General features: G+C 44.0%; 2 protein-coding genes across 3 annotated transcripts in view; one reads left to right on the forward strand and one right to left on the reverse strand.

Moving 5' to 3' along the window:
- The window catches only part of MRPS5 (mitochondrial ribosomal protein S5), a 34,783-nt gene extending 33,645 nt beyond the window's left edge, over positions 1 to 1,138 (reverse strand). The window contains exon 1 of one of the 2 annotated variants that reach the window (XM_080685293.1): positions 918 to 1,138. In XM_080685293.1, the coding sequence (XP_080541419.1) occupies positions 918 to 975 (58 nt within the window). In that variant the 5' untranslated portion in view covers positions 976 to 1,138. Of the gene's footprint in view, positions 1 to 481 lie in introns of both variants that reach the window. The other variant, XM_080685292.1, reaches the window with a different exon arrangement.
- On the forward strand, positions 993 to 21,838 carry ZNF2 (zinc finger protein 2). Its single transcript, XM_080685291.1, has 5 exons — positions 993 to 1,110; positions 11,484 to 11,554; positions 12,741 to 12,867; positions 15,364 to 15,477; positions 18,889 to 21,838. The coding sequence occupies exons 2-5, from the start codon at positions 11,501 to 11,503 to the stop codon at positions 19,986 to 19,988; spliced, it is 1,395 nt and encodes a 464-aa protein (XP_080541417.1). The 5' UTR covers positions 993 to 1,110; positions 11,484 to 11,500; the 3' UTR covers positions 19,989 to 21,838.
- The last annotated feature ends 3,462 nt before the right edge of the window (positions 21,839 to 25,300 follow it).

A 25,300-nucleotide genomic window follows, 5' to 3' on the forward strand; every position in this document is an offset into this window, starting at 1 on the left:
GACTGGTTCGGCTCAGTGAATGGAGCATTGGCCTGCGGACTGAGGGGTCCCTGGTTCAATTCCGCGGGCTCAGGATCCCCAGCAGGGGGCGTGCCGGAGGCAGCTGATCAATGATTCTCTCTCATCATTTGATGTTTCTATCCCTCTCCCCTCCTCTTTGAAATCAATGAAAATATATGTCAAAAAAGACAGCCCTATTTAAAAATAGGAAAAGATTTTAAAAGACTGTCTCCAAAAACACCATATACAAATAGCCAATAAGCAATAAGAAAATATGCTCATTAGCCATAAAAAATGCAAATCAAAATCACAGATACCACTTCACTCTCACTAAGATGACTATAATGAAAAGGGCTGACAACAAACGTTGTCAAGGATTTAGAGAAATAACCCTCATGTGCTGCTAGAACTAGATGATGGCAGCTAACAGCCAACGGGTAAACTGATCTTCGAAACACCCCTTTTAAATAAGGGTACTGACCAGCCCGGAATTTAACACGTCGGACTCCCACGAGACTCAAGCTGTAGGACAGCCTCTCTCCCTTAAGCTTTGCTGGCCGCCATCCACCTCGAACCCCGCGTCGACATCACCAAAAGAACCTGTGGGTCGCGCCGCCAGTACGGCGACACTTGCTTGCGAATCCCGGCCCCTCTCTGCCCAGCGCATAGGATAGGAACGATCCGGAGAACTGGAAGGGGCCTCGGACCCTCACGCTACAGACTGATCCTGGAACCCAGAGAGGGCGAGGGCGCGCGCAAGGTCACACAGTGGATCTGGGTGGGACCGAACACGGCGTGAGGGGCCCAGGATCCGCGCGCGGCTCCACGCTCCTCTTTGCCCGAACGAGCTCCCGGCCCCCTCCCCGCTCGTAGCCCCCGCTCCGCTCAAGGCCCCCACTCATTGGCCCTGCTCTCACCCGCGGGCACGCGGTACAGCGCAGGGAGGCAGCCCGCTGCGCGCACCGCCGCCGCCATGCTGGAGCCCCCGCAGCGCCTCGTCCAGACAGCCCTCCCCACCGCCCGCCAGACTGCAGCGTGTCGCAGAGCCGGCCTCTGCTTCCTGGGCCTCAATACCCGTTGCCAGATGGCAGCGCCGCAGCGCAGCCCGGGGTAGGAAACTATCCAGACTTGCACCGAAAGAAATGAGTCCGGCGCGGCTGCGGACAGCCTTGCAGGGTCCTCACGTGAGGACCCGAGGGCGGGGTTTGGGCTGGTCGCCGCGGATGGTGGGCGGGATTAGGGCTAACTCAGCGTTCTCTTGCGAGAGGTGGCGAGGCCTGGCGGATTTCCGAGGCGACGGGCACTGGTCTTTGACCTCCTTATCCCGCCCACACGCGTTGGGCCTGGGGACTTAGCATCTAGGTGGGCGACACACAGACGTCAGGGAATGGGTCTGAGCGGAGGTCCACGCGGTAAGGCAGACAAGGAGTATGGCGCAATTCGTTCATACCCCCTCCAGTAGCGCTCTGGAGTCCATTAGCTTCATTCTGATTCTAAGGTTTGGCCACACACTGTATACCAAGTGTGGGCTTCAGTTTTTATTCACCTGGGCATGTCTTGATCCGGGCCTGCTCTGATGACCCAAGTATGCAGAAGGGGAAATACAAGGACATCTTGTAGGAAGCTAGGAATCCAGCTCAGACAAACCTCCGATTTTCAAAGTTAATGTAAATTTTTCAAATACAGAAAAGCAAAACCAGTGACAAGCTAGAGCCCGAGATTATCAAGATTGATAGTTGCTTCATCTACTACTATTTTTTTCTTTGCTGAACTAAACAACTGGTTTCACTCCTGCCTCTTTTATAATACATCCCATTTAAATAGACTTTTGCCCTGACCTGTTTGGCTCAATGGATAGAGCATCGGCCTAGGGACTGAAGGGTCCCAGGTTTGATTCCTGTCAAGGGCATGTACCTTCCTTGTGGGCACATCCCCAGTAGGGGGCGTGCAGGAGGCAGCTGATCAATGTTTCTCATCTGTTTCTGACTCTATCCCTCTCCCTTCTCCGTAAAAAATAAAATATATTTTTTTAAAAATAGACTTTTAACATCAAATTGGACCATTTAAAGGAAAGAGGTTGATCACGCTCAGTACTGGCAGGGGTTTGGGAAACTGGCACAGTGATTGATTGGGGAGGGAGAATTGCTGATTAATTAAATAATTCGTGTATGGTAGGGTACCTGCAAAGATGGCCCCCCATTACGTCCTTCTCTTCATGTACTTGCATTCCTTTGCCTAGTTGTGGAGTTCATGTCACCGCCTTTGAATCCAGGCTGACCTACCACTGCTTTGATCAACTGATAGTGGTACAGGGCTTCCTTAGGAGATAGAAGAGGGTAACCTTGAAGGTAAATCAATATTGTCAAGGGATGGACGTGGGCAATTCAGTCCTAACAGGAATCCTCATTTTTGGGGTGTGGTGAAGAAGGGAATTTTATTTAGCAAAAAAAACAAAAACAGCTCAAATGTGATGCAGCATAGCTGTGAGCCAGCCCTGGGGCCAGGCCCCTCACCAGCTAGACAGCTTTGCTCTGCTCCTCATGGCCTGCTCTGCTCTAGTGAGACATCTCCATGTTTCAGCTCAGCCAGGGAGACACAAATCATCTTTCTTTGGTGGAAAGGACAAGGGCCTGCCTAGAGCCTGAGAGGAGCTGGTTTATAGAGACAGAAGGTCCCACCCCTGATCCCTCATTGGTCTGTTCCCATGTATATCCAAATCCTCTCAGTTTGATTGATCCAAAAGGCATTGACATGATTGATCAGAATAGATGTTGGTTGGAGCTATGCAGCTCCAATTGGATAGGGAAAGACTCAGTCCTACTGGTTGAAATAAGATTCCAGGAACTCCTTTATAAGAGATAGGAGAAACAGTGCAGGAGGCAATTCAGGAAGAGACAGGCTTCTTCCTGAAGTGCAGTTTGCATGCAGTTTGTGTAGAAGTGGCTGCTAAGCTCCACTGTAATAGTTACCCCTAAGTTTACTGGCTTTCAAGTTCATATCACGTTGCCTCTGCAATTTAGGTTGAGAACAGGAGCTATCATAGATCAGAGTCATCTTGACTAAAAAGTTAGCTTGTACTAGGACAATCCCTCAAACATTTAGTCCAAATGAGCCCTGGCCGGTTTAGCTCAGTGGATGGAGCGTCGGCCTGCGGACTGAGGGGTCCCAGGTTCGATTCCGGCCAAGGGCACATGCCTGGGTTGTGAGCTCGATCCCCAGTAGGGGGCGTGCAGGAGGCAGCCAATCAATGATTCTCTCTCATCATTGATGTTTCTATCTCTCTATCCCTCTCCCTTCCTCTCTGAAATCAATAAAGAAATATATTTAAAAAAATAAAGTCCAGATGAGGAGGCTGAGCCCAGAATTCAGGGAACCAGTTTAGAGTGGATCCATGCAGACGGGCAGGATCTAGGGGTCCAAGAGTTTGCGCAAGGCAGAGGGGAGCAGGCAGGTGGGGTGCACAGGAGCCACCTGGACAGCTGAGATCAGGATGCCAGTCTAGAAGGCTAAAAATGTGTGTTTCTTCCCAGATAGCCAAGGTTCATAGGAGCAGAAATAGCAAATATTTTACATTAGCTTAATGTGCTCTATCTCACCTTTTCCCCAATGCCCTTCTGTCACCCCCACCCAAGTCACTTTATATACCTGGATGCCTGCAACAACTTTGTTGCTAGTCTCAGCCTAAAATTGGTCCCTTCCTCTAGTAGTGACATCTGCTGCGTTAAACATTTTTGTGCACCTACTGGTGCCGCTGAAAGTCTTCATACTGCCTACAGGATAAAATTTCACCCCTCAATTGGCGTTTAATGCCCTCTTCAGTCTGCCCTAACCTCCTGCTGCTCCTGACAAGAACCCCTATTTCAAACAAAGGAGCTTGCTTACCATACCTCAGACGTGTCTCCATACTTCCCAGCCTTTAGAGTCTAAAGGTTACATAATGTATAATCCTGCTTATATGACACAGGAAAAAGCAAAACTAAAGGTACAGAACAAAACAGTGGTCACAAGGGGTTGTGCCAATGCCTTGCCTATGGTAGTTTGTTTGTTAATTTAAAAGTGGAGAGTTGTTCCTGAAATAGGATTTTATCATATTCTTTGTGTGATCATCAGTCTTCCCTGAAGCTCTAGCTCAGTGGCTCTTAGTTTTAGCTGCTCATTTAAATCACCTGGAGATCTTTTGAAACTCTCACTCCTCAGAGTGGGCCCCAAACAATATATATCTCTACAGCTCTTCAGGTGATTTTGTTACCAGGAAACCCCGGGTTGGGCTTGAGCTGCTTGTCACTGTGTCCATTAAAGGCAGGGTTGAATCATATTAGGTGTTTATTGAGAAGGCTAGCCAACCAAGAAGACAGAGTGCTTACAAGCATCAAATCCTGTCTTCCAGCAAGGTGCAGGATTATAAAGGGGAAGGGGCTAGGTGAGGCAGCCCTGGAGGTCCGCAGACGTCAGCTGTTGTCTTTAGTCATCAAGCGATGAAATGATGTTTTGACTCCTGGTTGGTCAGTCTGACCCTGCTTATCGGTTCTGCTGGCTAGATTCACACTTGAGTCACCTCCTCAATGGCTTCGCACAGACCTTGAGAAGGAAACTTAAGAAAAACCTAACCTCCTATTCACATATGTATATGTGTCCTAAGATTTAAAATAATATGATTACTTTTCATATTAATTCAGGTGCTCTATCAGAATATACGCCCCCCTATCAATCCCCGTGCAGCAAAGGTTGAGAATCCCTGCGACGTCTCCACCAGGGCCCTTTCCAGCGGTACCAAGGAAGACAGGCTGGTGTGCGCGCAAGCTATTGGCCAGTGGGGCAGCTCCCCGGTTAAATACACTCATGTCCTCGGCTTTTCTCTTCTTCCGCGCAAGAATGTGCACATACCCTGCCTCAGGCCCAGCCCCGTTCTCGGAACCAAATTCTATGTCTCTCTGGCTCACATCTCAGAACCAAATTCCTGACCGTGGACAAGCTGAAGCAGAAACAAGCCCCTTCCGAGCGCCAGAAGACTCGATGTCCCGGGCGGTGAAAACCAGATGTAGGGACAGCATCAAGGATCGGAAAGACACATTTCCCACCGGAGAACTGGAGGAATGTGACACCACGCGTGGTCAGCACTGCCAGGGTGACCACAAGCCTAGGCATCCACTCCCGTAGCTTCTCATTGCGGCTACAGCATAGTCACGCTTCAGGGTCGCCAATCCCTTTCAGAGGTGCAGGCCTACGCATGTTTTCATTCGTCATACTTAAGCGCGGCGGCCGCTGAGACTTCTGGGGAATGCAGTCCGTGCGAAGGCCGAGCTTTGATTGTGCGCGCAGGCGTTCGAGCCCTTTGCGCAGACTCATTGCTTTCCGGACCTGAAGAAGCGCCGTCTTCCTGGGTCCTGAGTGCTGAGTCCCAGAGGTGAGGGCTGTAGAGACGTGACTTTGATGCGAAGTGAGCGCCCCGGCCGTGAGAAGGACACACTGAGATCCTGGGGGAGGTGGTGTGGGAGTAGAATTGGGTGACACGGCGGAGCCTGCGTGTGTGTATGTGTGTGTTCGTGTTCTGTCAGATACATCCTGATACACTATACACTATATGTCTATCACCTGCCAACTTTCAGGTTGGAAGTTGGGAGTCATTTGTCAACGAAAACTTCAGGAAGAGACCTTTTTGAGAGACCGAAGACAGTTTTGTTCAATGGTTTGCAGACCAGGGAGACGGCCTCCAGGATGAACTGCAGGGGAGGTGGGGCAGAGTTTTTAAAGGCAAAAAACCACAAGAAGCTGACCGTTAAGGGGATTGGTTGCTACGGGGAGCAAAGCCATAAGTATACACTATACATTTTCTGATTGATTAGAGCAACCGGTCTTTCTAGTTTCTGTTAATCCATGGTCAGCAGGTAGAGGTAGGAGATACGGCCAACGCTTGTAGTCATGAGACATGGGCAGCAGGGGTGTCACAAGACTATGACCATGGCCTCAGTTTCCCTTGGAGCTCATAAAACAAACTTGTGAAACAGGTAATGATTAAACAGACAATACAGGGAGTGCAGTTTGTCAGGTAGACAGAGTCAGAGTTCAAACTGCAGAGCTACTTAGTCACTCAAGAAGGGCCAGAGACCAAATTTCGAAGAGTTACAGATACTTGACCACAAAGTCATAATATTAAAATACTCAACTCCTCTCACCCCTTCTTCCCATTATGGGTGCTTACTAAAGGTGGGTAGAACTGACACACCTGTAGGGTGCCGCCCATTTCAGTCCTTCTTTCCCAGAAACCACCTCAGATTGACGGTTTAGTCCCTACCTTGACCTCCACGAGTGGTAACGGTGAGGGGCAGCTTCATGGAGGAGGTCGCATAGAGGATCAGGACAAGACATATAGGCAAGGTGATTGTATGGGTCTGATCCAGGGACTAACAGGAATAAACTGTTTTGGGACAGTTGTTCTAGAGGTCACATCCAGAACTAGAGAGAGGAAGGGACTAGTGGCAGGGAGCCAGTTAGGAATGGTTAGTGGTAGTCATCCTGAAGCAAGCTGTTATGGACTCCAATTTTGATGGTGTCAGTGGTAGGAAGAATACAAATGACATTGCAAAAGAAGAGTCAGAAGAAACTGGTGACTAGTTAGACTTAGGAAGGAAGAGATGACTAATTAGATTTACGAAGAACAAGAGTGCGATAAGAACTTGAATGTGGAGCACCTGGAAGGATACTTGAACATCTGATTGAAATGTAAAATGGAAAAATCGCAGTGGTCGGCAAACTCATTAGTCAACAGAGCCAAATATCAACAGTACAACGATTGAAATTTCTTTTGAGAGCCAAATTTTTTAAACTTAAACTTCTTCTAACGCCACTTCTTCAAAATAGACTCGCCCAGGCCGTGGTATTTTGTGGAATAGCCACACTCAAGGGGTCAAAGAGCCGCATGTGGCTCGCCATCCAAGGTTTGCCGACCACTGATGTAGGGAGTTGCAGAGGGGAAGATTGTTTTGAGGTACTGGAAGAACACCTAAATCAAAATTGACAGTCATTTAGAAATGCAAGGTGAGTTTGGAAGAAGTGTTGGGACTACACTGGGAACCACCTCTTAGAGTAGAAAATGGAGTGCCAGGTGTGAATGGATTTTTTGAGGGTTTGCAAGAAGAACATTGTACAAAGGCTGAGCCTTGTACAGCATCCCTGTACCCAGGGCAAGATTGGGAAAAAGAGTTACAGAAAGATGCAGTGTTAGTGAGAGGAAGAAAGTCAGGGTAGTGCAGTATCAGAGCAGCTACAGCAACTTAGAGAAGTAGAAACTTTTCAAAACAATCAAAAGCTGCAGAGAAATAGATAAGGAGAGAAGGATTATTGGAATTAGAGCTCAGAAAGGCATTGTTAATTTTCAAGCATTCAGTTTCAGGTGTGTGAAGGGTGGTACGAGCAGAATAAGGATTCAAGAAGAATAGGTGCCCTGGCTGATGTGGCTAAGTAGTTACAGTGTCATCCCATGCACCCAAGGGCCTCGGGTTCAATTCCCAGTCAAGGGCACATACCTGGGTTGCAGGTTCAATCCCTGACCCCAGTCGGGCACGTGCAGGAGGCAATCAATAGATGTGTCTCTCCCTTTTCTCCCTCTACTTCTCTTTCCCCTTCTCTCCCTCCCTTCCACTCTAAGAAAAAATCTATGGGGAAAAAAAATCCTCTGGTGAGGATTAACCAAAAGAAAAGAAGAAGAAGAATAGATGGTGGTGATGTGTAGTAGATAGGGATATATTACTCATCCAAGAAGCTTGGTCATGAAAGGAAAACCTAAATGAGAATTGTTTTGCTAGAGGGAAGCCATGGGATTCAGTGACGATAGTTTCAGATAGAGGAGGACTGTATCTGCTTAAACATATGGGAAGAAGGTACTGGAGAGATGGGAGATGTTGGAGAAAGAAAAACTGGGTAATGCAGGGAGCTGATTCTGCGCAAGAACAATTGTGGAAAAGAACATAGGACACAGTTGTGAGATACTAAGGTAAAGTCCTAGAGACACAGACATTTCTGTTTTGTTGACCTCACTCCCCTTCTGCCTAGTGCATAATATTCATTGAATGGTAGGATGAGTGGGTTTGTATTGGGCAGTAGAAAGGAAAGGAACTTTCATTAATTGAACAAGCTGTAAGATAAATGCTTTACATTAATTATCTCACTATTTACAACTAATCCATGAAGTAAGCATTAAACAACTGAGTTCAGCTGTTAGCATAAGTAATCAGTAATAATTCCAGGTCTGTGGTTTCTTTCTACCTCATGGTTCTGCCTCCCTTGGCACTCACTCTTGTGAAGCTCAGTATAGTAAAAGACAGTGTTCTGGTAAAATTGAAGGTTTGGAGTAACTATGGAGCTAGGACAAGAACAGTAAAAGCTTTTTGGCAAGGGCTCATTTGAAGATATAGAATAAGAATTTGAAGAGTGTTTTCTCCAGAAACACTGAGATCCAGGAATGGCACTGTACTAAATACTCCTTATGATGATAGTTTAATTCCATCCTCATAACTCAATAAGGTAGGTACTCTGTTGCAGTTTAGGAAATTTAGGCTTTGTAAAAGGCTGAGGTAAAATTTGAACCCAGGTCTGTCTAGCAGTTTTTAACCTCTGTACTATAAAGACATATTTTCATTAAAAGATAGCACAGTAGCTGGTCAGTAGCAAATGCAAATGCTAAAAAAAATGCTAGTTATTAATATGGCTAGAGGCCTGGTGCACGAAATTCGTGCACGGGGAGGGGGGTCCCCCTCAGCGCAGCCTGCACCCTCTTCAATCTGGGACCCCTTGGGGGATGTCTGACTGCCGGTTTAGGCCCCATCCCTGGGCCTAAACATCTCTCTCACAATCCTGGATCGCTGGCTCCTAATCGCTCACCTGCCTGGTTGCCCCTAACTGCCTCTGCATGCCAGCCTGATCACCCCTAACTGCCCCCCCTGCCAGCCTGGTCACCCCCCTGCCAACCTGATAGCCCCTCACGGCCCCCTCCCCGCCCGCCTAGTTGCCCCACGCAGCCTGCTGTTCAGTCATTTGGTTGTCCCTCACTAACCCCCCTGCTGGCCTGGTCGTAGGCAGCCATCTTGTGAGGGTGTGAGGGTTAATTTGCATATCACCTCTTTATTATATAGGATATAGAATGTTTAATGGTGTCCTATTGTATAGATGAGCTGGATTATAAATTAATCAAATTTCCTATTTAGAAATTTAGGAAATTTCAAATTTTTTCTGTATTATTTTAAGGATTAAATGCTTAGAAGGTTTCCACACATAGCACTCAATAGAGGTTAGTATAAACTATGGTTAAGATAAAACTTTGCATATATTCTTACTTATTTCCTTAGGATAAACTGGGGAAGAATTGCTGGATCAAAGAATATGTATATTTCCAGGCCCTTGATACAAATTGCAATGATCTTTCTAAAATCTAATGATGGCGCTTCTATGCTTAAATCCTTCAGTGATCCCCATGCCATGTATAGAAAAGGGACCATACAAAGCTCTCCTGGGTCCAGCTGGCTGCTGCCTGCTTCTCCATCCTCATCCTTTCCCACATCTCTGCTTGCAGCTAGACATCTGCCATTTTAAAGTAGTTACAGTTGTCAATCCTTTCCATGTAAAGACCTTCCTCCTTGTTTTTGAAAACTAGGTGTTTTTCTTGCCTAGAATCTTCTCCCACAAATCACAGCTTATCTTAGATCCCATTTCTGCCCAGAAACCTGTCCTGTTCCTCCCTCCCTCCATCTGGGTTAGGCAAACCTCTGATGTGCTCTCATAGTTTGCTGTGTCTATCTGTTTACAGCACTTAGCCATTCTGCAGTGAAATATTATTTTGGTTACTTGTTTGTCCTGTGTGCTAGGCTATAAGCTTTTAGAGGACAAGGAAGGTGTCATATGGTTTTGGGGCTTGGTATCAATAGTTAGGGCTGAATACATGTTGTTTGGATGAATGGATGAATGAAAAATAAGGATCAGTTAACATACTTCCTTGACTGTAGAAGAGCAGTCAGCAAGCCATACCTCTTCCTCCTCCTTCACAGGACCACAGTCTCTCCCATCCCACACTTAAATCCCAGCAATGTTTGATTTCACTGTTTTAATTAGACTTTTGATTGTAAGAAATTGAAGCATACTTAGCTAAAGAGAGTAGTGGTAAGGGTTTACACAAAGCCTAAGAGGGTTGGGGTCTTAAGGACATCCAAGAATAAATAAAGCTGGACTCTGCAAATTGGAGCCCAGGGGTGGTACTTCGGGGCTAGGAATTCTTGGGTCTTTGCTTCAGTGCTTTATCACTAATGTGACTGAGCTGCTCTTCCTCCTGACTCTGTCTAATCCAGGGGTGGGCAAACTTTTTGACTCGAGGGCCACAATGGGTTCTTAAACTGGACCGGAGGGCCGGAACAAAAGCATGGATGGAGTGTTTGTGTGAACTAATATAAATTCAAAGTAAAGGAGCGGAGGGGAGAGCAAGAGTACCGGATAGAACAGCCGGATCCGACCCGCGGGCCGTAGTTTGCCCAAGGCTGGCTAGTCCTACCTCCAACACACTCATGGATTCTGCTTCTTGATAACTTAGGCTCCCCTAACCTCCCACATGTTCATGGGTTCTGCTTGCTGATAACTTTGGCTCCCCTAATCCTCATAGCTACTTCTGTCCATCACATCCTTTCAGTTCAGCACCCACTTGTCCTGACATTTCTTAGTTTACATTCATGAGGAAGGATGTCATCTCTTCAAGTCAGATCACATTTCAGTCTGCTGGTCAGCCTGTGTGTAGCCCACCTGTGGCCTGCTCAACGTGGCTGCCCACATCCTTGAGCACAGGGTTATAAATAGGGTATTTTTCCCTTGAAGAGGCTTTGGGTATTTATTTAACATATGTTATCCATGTAGTCATTTATAAAATTTCATATGCTTTTTATCCAGTAACCATTCAGGGTATATATATATTGATTGATTGATTTCAGAGAGGAAGGGAGAGGGCGAGAGAGATAGAAACATCAATGATAAGAGAATCATTGACTGGCTGCCTCATGGCATGCCCCCTACTTGGAATCACACCCACAACCCTGGCATGTGCCCGACCAGGAATCAAACCATGACATCCTGATTCATAGGCGGACACGCAACCAGGCACCAGCCAGGCACCATTCCGGGCAATATTGAATGTGAATTTTTAAGTACAGTATGAGCCTTAATCTGTTTTTGACACAGAGGAACAAAACTCTGCCTCTAGGATTATGGTCAAACAAGCACCATATTGTGTTCTAAATAGCTGTATCTATGCCTTTTGCTCTGGTTCTGGGGCATGGTGGGCTTGCCCCTGGCCTTGCTTTACTTTCCTTCCCTTTAAGTAGGGTATTAAGTTGAGGATGAATATATAATTTACTGGTATATGGAGATTTCTTTCTTCCTGGCTCAGAAATCCATAAACAAGGTGGTCTTTCTCATACTTTCTTTCTCACCCCACACCTTTACTTCGTTAGGACTCTGCCTTTTCCTAATGGAGAGCCCCCAGGAGGGAATGGCTGCTGTGGCTCCAACTGCCAGATGCCAGGTGATGTAGACTTTTCTGTTTTTGAAATACTTTATTTGTCTCCAGAATGTAACCCCTTTTCTTTCTCTGTCCTGGAGTTTTTTTTTATCAGACCCACCAGGTGGATGAAGGATTCCATAAGGAGTTCTTCCTTCCCATTTGACTTGTGGTGTCCTTCAGTGACCTTTTCTTGCCTTGAATGCCTGCTGTGCTCCCATTAGCCTGTCATCAGACACAGCCCCTGAGGCCTTCGCTTGAGTGATTTTGCCTAAAAAGTGAATGTATGGGTCTGATTGGAAGGTTTTGGGAACAATAGGCCAGTTTAGTCCTGACTTCTCTTTGTATGGACTAAAAGCAGGCCCCAAACAGCCCATGGAGTGCTGGGGTAGGCTGGGGAGTGAGAGCACCTCAGTGAGGTCTTGAGTCCTGAGGAGCGTGTGGTGGGCACAGTCATGTGCTTGCCCCCTTCTCACGCAAAGGCATAGGGTCTTGAATTACATGCTCTAGCTCAAAACTTTTGCAGACACACTGAAGACTCATCTGGGGTTTTAGGATGTGGGGTAAAGATGCAATCTAACAGAATCACAGAACATTAGAGTAAAATAAGAGGGATCCTAAAGATGATCTAATCAACATCACTGTTTTAAGGATTTGTAAAAAAAAAAAGACCATGGGTGAAGTTTGAACAAAGTTGTAGATTCGATAATAGTAAAATGTCAATGCTATTTTGTTGATTTTTATAATTATACTGTGATTATAAAAGCAAATACCCTTATTTTTACAAAATATATATACTAAGATATTAATGAGTAAAGGAACATCATGTTTGCAAGTTACTCTTAAGAAGTTCAGGAAGAATATAGGAATATATTCTCCAGAGAGATAGGAAGATAAAGCAAATATGAAAGATATTAACATTTGGGTAAGCTGGGTGAAGAGCCCATGGGAATTCTTTGTTTCTTTCTTGCAAGTTTTCTGTAAGTCTCACAAAGAGCCTTGATACTCAGAGCTCAGCTGTGACTATGGTGGTGTGGGATTATGACCAAGGGGAATGATGCTACTTTCCCAAGTGTGCCAAAGCCCTATTTTGTCAGAACCATTTCCTTCCCCACCCTTCATAACCTCCAGGGCTGTCTTTATGACACTTTTATCTGGTCCATGTAAAATGAAGGGTTATGAGTAAGAGAGAATGTGATTGTGTTTCCAGGGATCAGTGACATTCATGGATGTGGCCGTGATTTTCACAGATGAAGAGTGGAGGCATCTGATCCCTATTCAGAGGGACCTCTACAAAGAGGTGATGCTGGAGAACTATCAGAGCATCATCTCACTGGGTAAGGAGAGCTTCCTATAAGTAGCTGGTCTCTGTACTGTGCTAAAGTGGATTGAGAGGCTAATAAATTGATACCTCTTCTTCCACCTAAGTTCTGAACCACTGAGAGACAAGATAGAAGAGTAGAAGGATGTGGCTTAGGTGTACAGTGACAGTGGGCTTCCTAATCCTGAACCCCAGCTCCTTGAACCGTAAGCAGGGACCACCACAGGCTCCCTCGCTCAGCAGCCTGGCCCTGCAGCACAGAGAGCCCTGAGGAGCAGAGCAGACGTGTATCTGCTACAGGGAGCTGGCTCTCCAGAAGGGACAAACAAGAGGCTGAGTTATTTATGCCTAGCTCTTCCCCCAGCTCATCAGTCAGGTAACTTACTCAGCTCCATCCAGAGTAAGGGTGGGGCAAGGAACCAGCTTGTTGAAGGAAAAGTTCTCCTTAAAAAAGCAGAGGAAAGACATGTTTCACTTTAAAAGAGGGTGGGGAGGGGGTGGGGTGGGAATACAAGGTTGTGCCTCAGAGTAGGTCACTAGAAATGTGTTTGATTTTGAATATTTGTCTTAAGTGCATTTTAGATGCCCATAGATGGGACTCTGCAATTAGAGACTTTCATGACAAAGGGAAAGTTAAGAATTACTGCTGATGTCAGATATTCTTGAGAAGGAAAGTTGGACTTTTGCAGGTGATGAGAACATCTCAGGAGCTTCCAGAATAAGAGGCTGAGAGATGCACAGATTCAGAACCAGGCTTACAATTAACAGCAGGTGCTAATAAGAGGAGTCAGATTGCAGGTTTCATGCAAGGCAGCTCAAAAAAGCAAGTGTAACACCCCCTGGATTAGCTTAAACAGACTAAATATGGAAAACAGAATAGTGTTCATGGAGTATTAAGAGGGACTGCTAAGCCTTTATCAGAGGCTTTGGTGGGATGAAATTCTCGGGAATATAGAATTCATCAGATCAGAAGCCACACGGAGGTGATGGATGTGGCCTCTTTGTCAGCAGAGAATCAACATACAACTGGATACATGATCCTAGGGTCCAGTAAGAAAGTGCTTCTCTTTCCCAAGTTGGGGGTCCAATGCAAAGGAAGTTTAGACCTCAAGACTATTTCTAGGAGTGGAATCTATATAACCAAAAATGGATAAGTTCAGCCCTGCCTGGAGCTTCGGCCCACAGACCGAATTGTTATGGGTTCCATTCCCCATCAATGGCAGGTGCCTTGTTCAGAACAGAAAAAAAAAAAAAAGCAGTTACCTAGGTTGCAGGTTCCCCAGCTCCTGTAGGGGCAAGTGTGGGAGGCAACCAATTGATGTGTCTTTCTCACGGTGATTTTTCTTTCCCTCTCCTCCCTCCTGACCATCTCTCTCTTCCCCTCCTCCCTCCCTTCCACTCTCTCTAGAAATCAATGGAAAAATATCAGTGAGTGAGGATTAAACAAACAAAACAAAAAATGTGGATAGGTTCACTTCTAGAAATTTTTCCCAAGGAAATAATAGGATTAGCAGCCCATGCTGTACATACATGTTCATCATATTGTGTTTTTTTATGATGAACATATATGTACAGCATGGGCTGCTAATCCTATTATTAGATTAGAAAAATATTAAAAACAGTCTAAAATATCTGTCAGCAGGAGATTAAATAATTATATTATTCCATACAATATAGTATCAGGTAGCCATTAAAATGGTGAGGTAGCCCTGGCCGGTTTGGCTCAGTGGATGGAGCGTTGGCCTGCGGACTGAGGGGTCCCAGATTCGATTCCGATCAGGGGCATGTGCCTTGGTTGTGGGCACATCCCCGGTGGGAGGTGTGTAGGAGGCAGCTGATCGATGTTTCTCTCTCATTGATGTTTCTAACTATCCCTCTCTGTGAAAAAAAAAAAAAAAGGTGAGGTAGATCTGTGCTTAAATGAAATAAAATAAATTTTAAATTTATTGTTATGTGAAAATATCAAGTTTACAAATCAACATTATTTCATTATGCAGTTTTTAACAGCGTATATCTGTACTGAAATGAATAGAAATTTTAAAACAAGAATACAAAGTACATACCTCTAATTTTCCTACAGTGAACATGACTGATTTATTTAAATAAAAGCATGTCACTAAAGGATAAACAAATAAAATTCACTTTCATTACACGTTTTTACTCAAGATGATCTTTTTTCATTCTTATCTTCCCTGAGCCAAGGACTGTTCCCACCCATCCTACCAGTGCTAAAGCCCATTTACCTCTGAAGAAAGAATAAACACATTCATTCAAGGGGATTTTATCAACTTCTTGACCAAGTGCAACTTGATCCTTTTTAGAACCTTACTAGTAGTGTTGACCTCTATCCAGATGTCCCTCCATTCTCTGCATTACTTTGTATTCTGCATTCTTGCTACACATGGTCTGCCTTCTGTGTTTTCTCTCTGAAAGTCCTAGAGGCTGGGATGAAGTTTTGGAGTGGTTGTGTATATTTGTCACATACCTGGCTTCTTTCTTTCTCCATGAGCAGGACTTCCAGTTCCTCAACCTGATGCGATTTTCCAGTTGAAGAGAGAGGATAAACCTTGGATAATTGATCTTCATGGACCTGATGAAGGAAGATGGCCAGAGAACATTTCTCTAGGTAACTGCATATGAGCAGGGTAGGGCAGAGTTTGTTTTGTTTTGTGGTTATTTGGGGGTTTGTGGGAGGAAGCATTGGCTATCACCTTTTTCTCAAATTCAGATCTTCTGCTTTTGTGCTATTCTCTCTTTTTAAAAATATTTTTTTATTGATTTTCAGAGAGGAAGGGGGATAGAAACATCAATGATAAGAGAGTATCATTGATGAGCTGCCTCCTGCACGCTCCCATACTGAGGATTGAGTCCACAACCCAGGCATGTGCCCTGACTGGGAATCAAACTATGACCCCTGGTTCATAGGTTGGTGCTCAACCACTGGCCAGGCTAGTGCTATTCTCTATCGCCCACCAGGTTTCAATTTTTTGACATCTAAAGCTATTATTCATCTTTTTTTTTTAAATCCTCACCTGAGGATATTTACTGATTTTAGAGAGAGAGAAAGGAAGAGGGAGAGAGAGAGAGAGAAAGAAATACTGATGTGAGAGAATCATTGATCAGTTGTCTCCCATACATGCCCTGACCGGGGCTCGAACCTGCAACCTAGGTATGTGTCCTGACCAGAATTGAACCTGCAGCCTTTTTGGTGCACAAGATAACACTCCAACCAACTGAGCCACTTGGTTGGGGCTGGTATTATTCATCTTTTTTCACCAAATGCTACCCTCAGATCTGTCATGTTGCCTATTCACAATTTGATATTCCTATTTCTCACCATCCTTTCCACTTTGAATACTCTCATAATTACCCTGGGCATGCTCCCATGGAAATTCTTTTCTGAGATGTCCAGCATCAGTTCTATTGCCTGCCTTCTTCTTCTTTTTTTTTTAATTTAATAAATCTTTATTGTTCAGATTATTACAATTGTTTCTCCTTTTCCCCCCCATAGCTCCCCTCCACCCAGTTCCCACCCGACCCTTTGCCCTTACCTCCCCCAATGCTGTCCTCATCCATAGGTGTACGATTTTTGTCCAGTCTCTTCCTGCACCCCCCCATACCCCTTTCCCCCTGAGAATTATCAGTCCACTCCCTTTCTATGCCCCTGATTCTATTATATTCACCAGTTTATTCTGTTCCTCAGATTTTTAATTCACTTGATTTTTAGGTTCACTTGTTGATAGATATGTATTTGTTGTTCATAATTTTTCTCCTTCCTCTTCTTAAAGAATACCTTTCAGCATTTCATATAATACTGGTTTGGTGGTGATGAACTCCTTTAGCTTGTTCTTATCAGTGAAGCTCTTTATCTGACCTTCCATTCTGAATAATAGCTTTGCTGGGTGGCGTAGTCTTGGTTGTAGGTTCTTGCTATTCATCACTTTGAATATTTCTTGCCACTCCCGTCTGGCCTGCATAGTTTCTGTTGAGAAATCAGCTGACAATCATATGGGTGCTCCCTTGTAGGTAAATAACTGTTTTTCTCTTGCTGCTTTTAATATTCTCTCTTTGTCCTTTGCTCTTGGCATTTTAATTATGATGTGTCTTGATGTGGTCCTCTTTGGATTCCTTTTGTTTGGGGTTCTCTGCGCTTTCTGGACTTGTAAGTCTATTTCTTTCACCAGGTCGGGGAAGTTTTCTGTCATTATTTCTTCAAATAGGTTTTCAGTATCTTGCTCTCTCTCTTCTTCTGGCACCCCCATAATTCTGATGTTGGTACGCTTGAAGTTGTCCCAGAGGCTTCTTACACTATCTTCAACTTTTTGGATTCTTTTTACTTTTTTTTGCTTTTCCGGTTGAGTGTTTTTTGCTTCTTTGTATTTCAATTCTTTGACTTGATTCTTGCGTTCCTCTAGTCTGCTGTTGGGTCTCTGTATAATATTTTTTATTTCAGTCAGTGTATGTTTAATTTCTAGTTGGCCCTTTTTCATATCTTCGAGGGTCTCGTTATATTTATCGGCCTGTTCTAGGATATTCTTGAAAAGCCTTATAATCTTGTTTTTGAATTCTATATCCAGTCGTTTGTTTTCCTCCATTTCTTTCGTTTGTGATCTGTTTCTTTTCTTTTTTTTTTTTTTAATATATTTTATTGATATTTCACAGAGAGGAAGGGAGAAGGATACAGAGCTAGAAACATCGATGAGAGAGAAACATCGATCAGCTGCCTCCTGCACACCTCCCACTGGGGATGTGCCCGCAACCAAGGTACATGCCCTTGACCGGAATTGAACCAGGACCTTTCAGTCCACAGGCCGACGCTCTATCCACTGAGCCAAACCGGTTTTGGCTGTGATCTGTTTCTTCGTCTCCCCATTTTTCACTGCTTCCCTGAGTTGGTAGGGTAGCTTTGTGTGCTAGGTTTCCTATATGGCCCAGTGGGTCGGCCTCCCCAGTTAACCTGAGGTGGACACTCTTGGTGCACCCCTTTGTGGACTGTGTGTACAGCCTTGTTGTAGTTAAGTCTTGATTGTTGTTGGTATCACTGGGAGGAATTGACCTGCAGGCCAGTTGGCTGTGAGGATCAGCTGTGTCTAAACAGGGAGATTTTCAGTGCTGGAGACAGCCTTATATGATTAGCCTTGCCAGATTGCAAAAGCCTCTGTGCTCAGCTTGGAAGGGGTGGAGTCTCAGGGCGGAGGAGACAGTCTTGGCTTCCTGTCAGCCCTGCCCTTGCGCGCGCGCACCACCAGACCTCTGCCTCCGCGGTTCCCAAGTTTCCGCCTTACAGTCCAGATTTCCCCCGTAAGAGCGTGGGTCCCCAGGGGCTCGCCTGGAACTGCGGTTCAGTGCAGTCGGAACTGGGGTTCAGTGCAGTCAGGAGCTTCCGACTCCCTTCCGCTAGGGATAGCCTGTGGTAACCTCCGCAGTCAGTCTTTGTGTGCACTCGCGCCTCCAGACCCCTGCTGCCGCGGCTCCCCTGAGTCTCCGAGTCTCCGTGTGCCTTTCTCTCTACCTGACAGTCCAAACTCCCCCTGTATGAGCCTGGGTCCACAGGGTTTCGCCCAGAACTGAGGTTCAGTGCAGTCGGAACTGGGGTTCAGTGCAGTCGGGGGCTTCCTTCCCCCTCCCGCTGGAGAAAGCCAGCCAGGCACTCCACCGCCCTTCCTCTCTGCGCGCGTGTGTCTCAGCTCTTTGCCGCTCCTTCTCCGTGAGCTTTCCTCTTTCCTTCTAGTTGTAGAATTTCCACTCAGCCAGCTTTCCTGTGGTTCTGGATGGTGTTCGTTCTGTCTTTTAGTTGTAGTTTTGAAATTGTTGTGTGGGGCAGCAGTTTAGGTGCTTACCTATGCCACCATCTTGGTTTTTCTCCCTGCCTTCTTCATTACCAAATCTCCATCTTTATCTAAACTGTGTAGCTATTTGCAGAGCAAGCAATGTAGTGACCATATTACTTTTCAGATTTATCATAGTACCTCTTCTTTCTGCTGTAATATTTTCTATACCAGGAAAAAACTGCATCTCTGTTTTCTGTCCATTACAGACTGGGAGACTAAGCCTGAGATTCAAGATGAGATTCAAAGTGATTCAGAAGAAAAGTCAGAAGAAATTTCAGTGGAAAAGCTTGGAAGAAAAAGTCCTCTGTGTACTAAATTGGAAGTTCATGCATTAGAAGGTGGGTTGGAAACAGAGAAGGAAAATCCTACAGTGGAGACTTGTAAGAAATCACTTTCCCAGGAGGAAAGCTTGCAGCAAGGGTTAACCTGTCCCAAGAAAATTCTCACTAAAGACAGAGACCAGGAATGCAGTGATTGTGGGAAGACTTTTTTTGACCACTCATCCCTTATCCGCCATCAGAAGACTCACACAGGAGAGAAGCCCTATGACTGTCATGAGTGTGGGAAAGCTTTTTACAACCGTTCAGCTCTAACTGTACATCAGCGAGTTCACACTGGAGAGAAGCCCTTTAAATGCCGTGAGTGTGGGAAAGCTTTCAGTCGTAGGTGCAGTCTCAGCAGACATTTGATGTCTCACACTGGGGAGAGCCCCTACGAGTGCAGCACATGTGGAAAAGCCTTTTTTGACCGTTCATCCCTAACTGTACATCAGCGAATTCACACTGGAGAGAAACCATTTAAATGCAGCGAGTGTGGGAAAGCCTTCTTTGACCGTTCATCCCTCACTCGACACCAGAGAATTCATACTGGAGAAACTCCTTATGAATGTAGTCAGTGTGGGAAAGCCTTCAGCCAGAAAAGCATTCTTACTAGACACCAGCTCATCCATACTGGCCGGAAGCCTTATGAATGTACTGAGTGTGGGAAAGCCTTCTATGGTATCTCATCACTGAACAGACATCAAAAAGCTCATGCTGGAGACCCTCACTACCAGTGCAGTGAGTGTGGGAAAGCATTCTTTGACCGCTCATCCCTTACACAGCATCAGAAGATTCACACTGGAGACAAGCCCTATGAATGCAGTGAATGTGGGAAAGCCTTTAGCCAGAGAAGCCGGCTTACACGACATCAGAGGGTTCATACAGGAGAGAAACCCTTTGAATGCAGCGTATGTGGGAAAGTGTTTAGTTCTAAATCATCAGTTATTCAACATCAACGGCGCTATGCCAAACAGGGAATAGACTGAATTGAGTGAAAGTTTTAGTCAAAGGACCTCCATGAAAACTTAAAATAGGTCTTCCTCATCTTAAATCGATCAATTAATCATTCTACCTATTCTGGCTACTGCTCTCCTTACCTGCCTCTGCTACCACAGTGTTTGAATAAAAACTATATACTATGCTATAGAACAGATGTGGGATGCTGGAAATTAGGATGCAATTGTAAAGAGTCAACATTTTGCAAAAGTTTCTCAGACAACAGGATAAATGTTAGGAGGTGATCCTCAGACACACCTCTTATCTGAGGCCCCTGGTATCACTGCACTTTAAATAACTGGAGGCTATAACAGGAAGGGAAAGACAAAATTATATCAGAGCAGGACTGTTGTTACTCAAATAGTTCTTTTTATAACTGTTGGTCCCTCTCTCTTGGAGCTTTTTTGCACACTGATCTTTTCAGGTTGTCCCAACTTTTACATCTCTTTAATACTGATACTACTAATAGCTAGCACTTATTGAGCATTTATTATGGGGTAAACACTCAACTGCAAGTTTTGCAAGGAGATTATTTGGTCCTCTCAAATAATCCTATCTGGTGTGACTCAGTGGGTGAGCCTCGACCTATGAACCAGGAGGTCCTGGTTAGATTCCCTGTCAGGGTACATGCCTGGGTTGTGGGCTCAATCCCCAGTAGGGGGCGTGCAGGAAGCAGCCAAACAATGATTCTCATCCTTGATGTTTCCATCTCTCTGAAGTCAATAAAAACATTTATATATTTTCTAAAACCCTATTAAGTAGGTACTCTTACTACCTGAATATTGCAGGTGAGCAAACTGGAGTTTAGAGGGGTTAAATAAGTTGCCCAAGGTGACAGCTAGTGAGGCCAGTTCTTGAATACAGGTCTACCTTCAAAATCTATTTCTTTCACCATTATGCTGTAAAGTTGGTTTTATAATTTATGTACATGTATTATCTACTTAACTAAATTGTAAGCACTTTGTAGCTCTCACAGTGCCTTGCAAATAATAGATGCCCAATAAAATTTATCTGAATGAATGACTTTTCTTCTTACCCAGTTCCATTTAAAACACCTAATAGATTCACATCCTTTCTTTGAATTCTTTCAGTCTAGCCTACACCTTTATCATCAAAGGGTCCCATTACTGCAGTAGTCACTTTCTGATTCCAGTTCTTCCCTCTTCACCATTGAAGAGTTATGCTATGATGTCATCACAAGTAAACCCCCCAATAAATAAAGATTCATTTCTTACATAAAACCTGATTTGAGTCAGTCTGTCTACTCCAAAGTCATCATGGAAGAGAAAGCTGGAGGATTTTGTAGAATATTTTTAATGGCCATCACTTCTGTCCACATCTCATAAACCAGAACCCACCACCAAGAGGCTAGAAAAGTAAACAAGCACTTCAGTATTTGGTTAACATCAATAGCTGTTGGTTATATTTTGCATATTACTGTTAGGCCATTCTTTCCAAATGACTCTTCTGCCCATCTTTGTCTTATGCAGGATGCAAAATTGCTCCTCAATTTAAGTGTCCTTGAATATAAAGGTTTGGCTTGATGTGATCCCACATTGCTGAACTTTTAAGTTCTGACTCCAAAATCTTCTATTCCCTAGGTCCAGCCCAATATTTTTATTTTATCAAGTAAAATAACTTTGACTCTAGGCCTTTGTTTAAGGTGAACCTCAACTTACTAATTTCCCTGTTGATCTTGGCCCACCTTCGAGCAGATGAGTGGCAGGGAAGACTTTTCATGTGTGGACTTTTGAAGCAACATGAAGAAAAACACTACAGAATCTATTGAAGTAGATAATATCTGATAATATTTAATGTTACATAGAAAATAAAAGTGATTATTGATAACCTTTTGGCTGGTGACTGTCTCTGAGAGTTCTCAATCTTTCATTTACTGCTTTGTTAAATGTAAATTGAGGATCAAATATTTCCCTAAGATATTCTGGCAATGTCAGCAAGATGAGACTAGAATTCAGAATTTTAACAGATTTTTGAGTACAGAGGTAAACTAAGGAGGCATCAATATGATAGTTCTTTGTTTCCTTTTTAAATTTGGTATTCAGAGGATTTGTTGTTCTATAATTTTGCCTCTTACATCTTTTTTTAAAAATTGATATTTAGAGAGAGGAAGATAGAGAAACATCACCTGCAATGGGACACATGCCCTGACCAGGAATCAAACGGGCAGGTGCACATGATGACACCCAATTAACTGAGCCTCACCAGCAAAGGGATTTTTTTTTAATGTGAAATACTGTTCCAATTCCTGCTTAAAGTTCTGAAGAAAGGGCCATTTTACCTTTTAATTGGTATCTCACAATAGGGCATGTAGTAGTGGAGGTCTTAAATTTTGAGGTTTTAATTTCACCTAATGGCCATTAGTAGGATCCAATCTTGGAATCAGAAATTGGCCAAATTAGAAGTATGCCATCATTCTTAAGACAAAAGGTGGAATACTTTGTACTGTTTGTAGTGATTTAGCCTAAGACTTTGAAATTAGTTTCAAGGAAATGAAATAATCTCTCTGGTGCTTAAATAAGCCCTATCTAAATTGTAAAAGAATTGAATACTTACCACACATATTAACAGTACTCCACAAATCAACTCTTTAAAGGAAAGGTTCTGCAATGCTAGGAACTTTGAAATGAAGAGAGTATGGTAGAGAAAATCTGAGCACTGAATTAACAAATACCTATCTAGTCATGAGAACTTCAGTCCCAAACCAAATGCACTTTCTATAATTAGGAAAATAAACATCAAGCTAATAATGATTTAAGACTGCAAATACTTTACACTGTTGTGCTAATAGCTCTTAGTTCACTCTACATGGAGCTCTGATTTGGGTTATATATTATTGTTCTTCACTTCAGCTCCAAAAGACTCTTAGGCTCCCTGACCTTTGACTCTTCTCCCTCTAACCTGACTTCTAGTGGACCAACCTCTCACCCAACTGTTCTTGTTTCTAGGGTGCTGGTTGTTTTATCTTTGCTTTAACCGTGTTGATGACTAAGATTCCTTGGTCTGGCCCTGATATTCCACTGATACCATGGACACGCTGCCTTCCTTTCTCATCACATAGTCACTCATAGCTGCTGAAGAAAAAATATTCATACCAAAACGTTTAAAGTCCATTTGCAACAGTCAGCTTCAGCCTGTGCAGCTAGGGGAGGATGGGTCCCAGGCTTAAGAAGTCAGCTACAATGAACCAGGAGATGGGGCTATGTCTAATCTCAAATACCACCAAGTTAAAATCAACTCTAGACATAGCTCATCTGAGTAATCAGTACAAAAGCAGAATAGGTGAGAATATAATTGAAATCTAGGTCACCAAGTCCTATTAGACATGATGTCCACAACATCAACATCTGTGAAACCAAATGCAGACTCCTAATGAGAATGAGGATTTCAAATGAGAATTCCTGCTTAGTAATAAAGCAGTGAGAGAGAGAGAGAGAGAGAGAGAGCTGAGAGAGCATGAGCACCAAGATAAAGACAGGATCCTCATGTCTAGGTATGTTTTTTAAGAAGCACAATTACTTTAATTTTTTGGTGCCATGTCAGCACTCCAGTGGATGAAGGATGGAGAATTAGCATGGCATTCTCTTCTTTAATCTTGTTAATAAGCAGGGATCTGGGATTTTAGGAGGACAAATGGACTGATGGTGAAGCCCAGTTGCAGAGGCCACAAAAATCAGTCCCTATGATGATCAAATATCTGGCCCAGCTTGTTGAACATGCCAGAGGTACTGTGTAAGGATGTAGATTTATTTCCATCATTCATGTGTATTAAACCTGTGCAAAGTCTGCAGAAGAGGCAAATGACTAATTATCCTAGGATCAGCTGTTCAATGTATTGAGCTGTTTTATAGAACCTCATGATAAAGTAACTTTCAATAGCTGAAGTGCTGATAATGGGCATTGAGTAATGCTTACTATGGCAGAGGCTGTTAGTTGCCTAACTTGTAGTCGTTATTTTTCTCTTCTTTAATAATAGGAACCGAGTCTGTTCTGAGCGGCAGAGTGCCCAACAATATTTCTTAGCCTCTCTTGCAGGACAATGAATTGCTGCTATATCAAATATCAATCCAATGGTATATGAATATGTTAAATACCAAGCCAATGATATCTATCTATCATCTACCTATCTATCTATCTATCTATCTATCTATCTATCTATAAAAGACTAATATGCTAAGTGTCCATCCAGGTAATGACATCATGTAGCAGCGCCCAGCTTCCTCTCCCTAGCGACTAGCCTCCTTGGAGTTTCTTCAGCCCAGGAACACGACTTGCTTTATAATCAGGTGGAAACATTTCACACTTTAACCAAATGTCTGTGAAGTGTTTTCCTGTGCCTCATCTCATTTGATCCTCACAGAAGTCCTAGAGTAGGTAGGTAGGAGACTCAGTGGAATCCTATTTTCTCTTCATTAGCCAGAAAACAGAGATTTAGAAAGCTTAAAACTTGACCCGACTGAAAAGAAGAAATGGTGGACCTTGAAAATGACTTTAGGTTTTCTCACTGTGCAGAATATAGTCAAACACTGCTGCAGTTAAATATTTTACCCTTTGTTCTCCCTGCGTGATCTACAATAATAATTTGCTTCGTGTTGATATTTACTGCTATGTTGCTGACAATTACCTGAAAGAGAAGTTGGGGTGCTTCACTGGGCTGGAAAAAGTTTAGCTAAATCAGAAAGCAGGTCTAATTAAGCAAGTTTATTCTATATCTATAAAAGGCTAGCTTGACTTGCACATGCGCAATACATATACCATAAAGCTCTCACTGGCGCCAATCACATGTGTGTTTCATTCTGTCATTGTTGATCGTGAATTTAGTTGACAGTTCTATTATAGAATTTCCTTCCAATGTGCATGAATTCATGCACCGGGCCACTAGTATTGATATATTTGGAATTTGTTGGACATGACTTCCAGCAAGGCACCCGTCAGGTGCAAGCTCCTCAGTAGGGACTTAACCCTCCTGGGTGACAAGAATCGGAACACACATGTGCAAGCAGGCAAATGGGACATGCTTTATTCCACACAAAAGCAGCCACAGCAGGCTGGTCATTGCAGCTTATATACATGCTCAAACAAAAGCGGCGCTTTGCCAAATGGTAACATCAGTATTTTGGCTACAGAAAGGCACGACTTTGCAGTTTAATTAGGATTCCCAGGCTCAGAGTCCTGAACAGTCTGATTATGAGTCCCAGGCTCAGAACAGCCTTGACCATCCAGTACACTCTAAACAGGGACCCCACAGCACCTTAAAAGACTGAGGGACAGCTAAAAACTCCCT

The sequence above is a fragment of the Plecotus auritus genome (genome assembly GCF_963455305.1).
Source record: "Plecotus auritus genome assembly, chromosome: 8".
NCBI lineage: Eukaryota > Metazoa > Chordata > Mammalia > Chiroptera > Vespertilionidae > Plecotus > Plecotus auritus.

Bases quoted from the DNA above. Each gene is read 5' to 3' on its own strand.
- ZNF2 (XM_080685291.1), top strand. From the start codon at position 11,501: ATGGAGAGCCCCCAGGAGGGAATGGCTGCTGTGGCTCCAACTGCCAGA. The intron at 12,868-15,363 runs GTAAGGAGAGCT...CTCCATGAGCAG, and splicing joins TCAGAGCATCATCTCACTGG to GACTTCCAGTTCCTCAACCT. The intron at 15,478-18,888 runs GTAACTGCATAT...TGTCCATTACAG, and splicing joins GCCAGAGAACATTTCTCTAG to ACTGGGAGACTAAGCCTGAG.